General features: G+C 45.2%; 1 protein-coding gene across 2 annotated transcripts in view; it reads right to left on the reverse strand.

Annotated features, from left to right (window-relative positions):
* Positions 1 to 5,992, reverse strand: part of LOC135548140 (procollagen galactosyltransferase 2-like) — a 20,341-nt gene extending 14,349 nt beyond the window's left edge. For both annotated transcript variants that reach the window (XM_064977431.1, XM_064977432.1), the window contains exons 1-3: positions 5,612 to 5,992; positions 858 to 968; positions 339 to 456 (exon numbers count right to left, since the gene is read on the reverse strand). In XM_064977431.1, the coding sequence (XP_064833503.1) occupies positions 339 to 456; positions 858 to 968; positions 5,612 to 5,814 (432 nt within the window). In that variant the 5' untranslated portion in view covers positions 5,815 to 5,992. The remainder of the gene's footprint in view (positions 1 to 338; positions 457 to 857; positions 969 to 5,611) is intronic.
* Between the last annotated feature and the right edge of the window lie 218 nt (positions 5,993 to 6,210).

Below are 6,210 nucleotides of genomic sequence, written 5' to 3' on the forward strand. Positions count from 1 at the left end.
GCTATTTGTAGGCCAGAGGACAGAGTAGATATGATGCTATTTGTAGGCCAGAGGACAGAGTAGATATGATTCTACTTGTAGGCCAGAGGACAGAGTAGCCAGAGGACAGAGTAGATATGATTCTACTTGTAGTACAGAGGACAGAGTAGATATGATGCTACTTGTAACCCAGAGGACAGAGGAGATATGAATCTACTTGTAGGCCAGAGGACAGAGTAGATATGAATCTACTTGTAGGCCAGAGGACAGAGTAGATATGATGCTACTTGTAGGCCAGAGGACAGAGTAGATATGATGCTACTTGTAGGCCAGAGGACAGAGTAGACATGTGACAGTACCAGTATGTAGTCAGCCCAGCGTGTCTTGGCGAAGTTGAGAGCAGCCTGTTTAAGTTTCATCAGGTATTCATATCTGCCGTTGCTCCAGTATTTAGGCCCCATCTCTCCTGGGTAGGACCTGTGAGGGAGTCAGGATGAGACACACACACACATGCAGAGGCAGAGGCAGAGGCAGAGGCAGAGGCAGGCTACAGTATCATTCCTGCATTGCTTTGAGGTACTTAGAGAGAGAAAATGAGAGGTGACCTCAGGTCAGGTAGTACTGTTGTCAGCAGGCTCTGTAAACACCAAACATTTATTTAAGGCTTTCTTTTCTATTCACACTGTGTTTTAAAGTTACATTGTGAGGTGAGGCTCAGCTGTTGGCTACTGCTACTACTGTCTGGATGTTCAGGTAAGCTAATACAGAGTTTATACAAATGAGCTGATAATCAAGGGTTTTTCAGAGCTAATCAACGGTGTCAACACACACACACGTGCAAGCATGCATACTTCTAGAAGAACACAACTCAAACCTACGTAGGATGCTCCATAGGCCTCCATTCCACGTAGTGATAAAACTGTTGCATGACTGTCAGCCATTCTCTCAGAACAGCTGTCGTGTTGTCAGCATTGTGATCTGTCGCTGCCCTGCGGATATGGGGACATAGACACACTGTCTGACATGGGGACACACTGTCTGACATGGGGACATAGACACACTGTCTGTCATGGGGACACACTATCTGACATGGGGACATAGACACACTGTCTGACATGGGGACATAGACACACTGTCTGACATGGGGACATAGACACACTGTCTGACATGGGGACATAGACACACTGTCTGTCATGGGGACATAGACACACTGTCTGACATGGGGACACACTGTCTGACATGGGGACATAGACACACTGTCTGACATGGGGACACACTGTCTGACATGGGGACATAGACACACTGTCTGACATGGGGACACACTATCTGACATGGGGACATAGACACACTGTCTGACATGGGGACACACTATCTGACATGGGGACATAGACACACTGTCTGACATGGGGACATAGACACACTGTCTGACATGGGGACATAGACACACTGTCTGACATGGGGACATAGACACACTGTCTGACATGGGGACATAGACACACTGTCTGACATGGGGATATAGACACACTGACTGACATGGGGACATAGACACACTGACTGACATGGGGACACACTGTCTGACATGGGGACACACTGTATGACATGGGGACACACTGTCTGACATGGGGACATAGACACACTGTCTGACATGGGGACATAGACACACTGTCTGACATGGGGACATAGACACACTGTCTGACATGGGGATATAGACACACTGACTGACATGGGGATATAGACACACTGACTGACATGGGGACATAGACACACTGACTGACATGGGGACACACTGTCTGACATGGGGACATAGACACACTGTCTGACATGGGGACACACTGTCTGACATGGGGACATAGACACACTGTCTGACATGGGGACATAGACACACTGTCTGACATGGGGACATAGACACACTGTCTGACATGGGGATATAGACACACTGACTGACATGGGGACATAGACACACTGACTGACATGGGGACACACTGTCTGACATGGGGACACACTGTATGACATGGGGACACACTGTCTGACATGGGGACATAGACACACTGTCTGACATGGGGACATAGACACACTGTCTGACATGGGGACATAGACACACTGTCTGACATGGGGATATAGACACACTGACTGACATGGGGATATAGACACACTGACTGACATGGGGACATAGACACACTGACTGACATGGGGACACACTGTCTGACATGGGGACACACTGTATGACATGGGGACACACTGTCTGACATGGGGACATAGACACACTGTCTGACATGGGGACATAGACACACTGTCTGACATGGGGACACACTGTCTGACATGGGGACATAGACACACTGTCTGACATGGGGACATAGACACACTGTCTGACATGGGGACACACTGTCTGACATGGGGACATAGACACACTGTCTGACATGGGGATATAGACACACTGACTGACATGGGGACATAGACACACTGTCTGACATGGGGACATAGACACACTGTCTGACATGGGGACATAGACACACTGTCTGACATGGGGACACACTGTCTGACATGGGGACATAGACACACTGTCTGACATGGGGACATAGACACACTGTCTGACATGGGGACACACTGTATGACATGGAGACATAGACACACTGTCTGACATGGGGACATAGACACACTGTCTGACATGGGGACATAGACACACTGACTGACATGGGGACATAGACACACTGTCTGACATGGGGACATAGACACACTGTCTGACATGGGGACATAGACACACTGTCTGACATGGGGACATAGACACACTGTCTGACATGGGGATATAGACACACTGTCTGACATGGGGACATAGACACACTGTCTGACATGGGGACATAGACACACTGTCTGACATGAGGACATAGACACACTGTCTGACATGGGGACATAGACACACTGTCTGACATGGGGACATAGACACACTGACTGACATGGGGACACACTGACTGACATGGGGACACACTGTATGACATGGGGACACACTGTATGACATGGGGACACACTGTATGACATGGAGACATAGACACACTGTCTGACATGGGGACATAGACACACTGTCTGACATGGGGACACACTGTCTGACATGGGGACATAGACACACTGTCTGACATGGGGACATAGACACACTGTCTGACATGGGGACACACTGTCTGACATGGGGACATAGACACACTGTCTGACATGGGGACATAGACACACTGTCTGACATGGGGACATAGACACACTGTCTGACATGGGGACATAGACACACTGTCTGACATGGGGACATAGACACACTGTCAGGCACTAGCATCTAGACGGTATAGTGTATGAACCACTTGATCTGCCTTACTTGCAGGCAAGCACACCACAACTAGGAAATGAAATAATCTGCAAGACACTGCAAATCAGACCAACCAAAGTGGTCCTACATGTCACACATGCGATGGAGAAAACAATATGATAATCAATATGCAGAGGAGATCCCTAATAAGTAAGGACTCCCTATGAAATGCAGAACAGGAAATCACAAGTGGAATCTGTGGAAAGAAGCCTATTCTCTGTGTAAAGCATCCAGTAGCCTAACATGCAGACTGTAGCATGAAACAGGGTTTCCGAACCCACTCCTTGGCCCCAGGACTTTTCACAGAATTTGTTTTAACCCTAAACTGGCACACCTGATTCAATTAGGCAACTAATCATCAAGCCTTTGACTAATTGAATCAGGTGTGCCCATTGCCAAGGGAGTTAGGGGTTCTGGGGCTGCTGCAGCACCCCCTGAAAAATCTGAACATGTGTTTTGTTATAAAAAACATGTGTATATATATATATATATAGTACCAGTCAAAGTTTTGGACACACCTACACATTCCAGGGTTTTTCTTCATTTTGGCTATTTTCTACATTGTAGAATAATAGTGAAGACATTGAATGAGTAGGTGTGTCCAAACTTTTGACTGGTACTGTTTATAAAATATTTTTAAAAAGTCACAAAAGTAATGCACTATGTCTTAACTAGTATTAGCGGACTGATAGAGACATTTGTAGCAGGAAAAAAAATACTTTTTTCAGCATCTCTGCTTTGGCAAAAATATAGATGTATAATTAAGAACAGTATCTTGCAGGATTCAATAGTTGATCTTGTAAGAGTTGTTGTCCTGTACCATTTCCCTGTGACTGTCATTCTAATGGGACCCAGAAAGAACAACCCCCTGTCCTTTTGTCTGTGACTGTCATTCTAATGGGACCCAGAAAGAACAACCCCCTGTCCTTTTGTCTGTGACTGTCATTCTAATGGGACCCAGAAAGAACAACCCCCTGTCCTTTTGTCTGTGACTGTCATTCTAATGGGACCCAGAAAGAACAACCCCCTGTCCTTTTGTCTGTGACTGTCATTCTAATGGGATCCAGAAAGAACAACCCCTGTCCTTTTGTCTGTGACTGTCATTCTAATGGGACCCAGAAAGAACAACCCCCTGTCCTTTTGTCTGTGACTGTCATTCTAATGGGACCCAGAAAGAACAACCCCCTGTCCTTTTGTCTGTGACTGTCATTCTAATGGGACCCAGAAAGAACAACCCCCTGTCCTTTTGTCTGTGACTGTCATTCTAATGGGACCCAGAAAGAACAACCCCCTGTCCTTTTGTCTGTGACTGTCATTCTAATGGGACCCAGAAAGAACAACCCCTGTCCTTTTGTCTGTGACTGTCATTCTAATGGGATCCAGAAAGAACAACCCCCTGTCCTTTTGTCTGTGACTGTCATTCTAATGGGATCCAGAAAGAACAACCCCCTGTCCTTTTGTCTGTGACTGTCATTCTAATGGGACCCAGAAAGAACAACTCCCTGTCCTCAAACATTTAGGTTATCAGCAAAACACAAAACATCCACACCAAATTAAATATTTTTCTGGATCAAATAATATTGAAAACAACCACTTTTTTGTGCAGTATTAATTTACCATCCTTACAAACCACTTAATGTAAATGTACATGACTGTATTGTACATAGGCTGGTCATCTAGGTTTATACCTGTAGACTTTCTATCAGCATGATGAAAAACAATGACCAATACAGTATTGAGTACAATGAGACATCAAGTGGTTTGAGATGATGTGGCTCAGTTAGTAGAGCATGGAACTTGCAAAGCTCGGGTTGTGGGTTCAATTCCCACAGGGGCCTGGAAATGTACTGAAAATTTCCCTGGATAAGAGTGTCTATGGAAAAAGGAATGAAAATACTATTTCAGCTTCAACATAGAAATACATTGGATTTCCAAAGTACTTCAAGAAACTGGAAAACATATAAGCAAGGAAAGTCTGGCGTAAAGTACAGGCTAATGTGAAAACCATCTAATTGCGTAATAAAATGGCTTAAATTTTTACTTCATGAACTCTGCATTGGAGAAAAATAAAGAAAGCATAATTAGAGTACCCTATAGAAACTGAAGCATTTTATTTTGTTAGGAGGTCAATGGTTCTAACGGGTTATGGGGGATGGCGACTGGGTACTGGGGGGGAGAGGTATTCTTGATCTAATCCAAATGCGATTGATCGCCCACGAGTTTGATAAAAATTACATTTTAATAAATAGCGGCCAGGGAAAGAGCGCTGGCAGGACGTCTGCCACCTACCAAACAGAAATGCGTGCTTTGGGATAGTTCAGTCTCTCCAATGCTCCGAGGTAGTAAGGCAAGGAATGCGCGGCGTTCCGAGCTATGATCGCAATAACAACCGTTGGCGGCTGCATTTTCGATTCTTCTGGATATTTCTCCTCTGAAAAGTAACATTCTGATTTAGAAACGAAGGCCCCTAAAACTAAAACCCAAAGAAACATGGTGGATGTAGCAGTCCAAGCTACTGCATGTAGCTACAGCTCCCAGTCCGCGTCAGCAATAAGGAAAATGGTGTTTTCCTCAATTTTAAAACCCCCTCAAGATGAATCTCTTTCCTTGGCAGTATCGGTGGAGGTTTTAAATTACAACTTCCGCACCAAAAGCCCTGTGAGAAAATTGTATCACCTGCATGATACAATGTAACTATTTGCTTATAGTAGGCTACTTTTTGTGCACATTTTAACGGGCTTTTAGATGAATTGATAACTTGCTGCTGCTGTGCGTTTAAACATTTAGAAAAAGTAGCTTTGGTTTATGGGCGATTATTGCCATCCCAGTTACCGACGGCGACATTATTTTCTGGTCCTATCAGGACCGGTTGTCTTTTTGGTGTGCAG

This window comes from Oncorhynchus masou, chromosome 11, assembly GCF_036934945.1.
Source record: "Oncorhynchus masou masou isolate Uvic2021 chromosome 11, UVic_Omas_1.1, whole genome shotgun sequence".
Classification (NCBI taxonomy): Eukaryota; Metazoa; Chordata; class Actinopteri; order Salmoniformes; family Salmonidae; genus Oncorhynchus; species Oncorhynchus masou.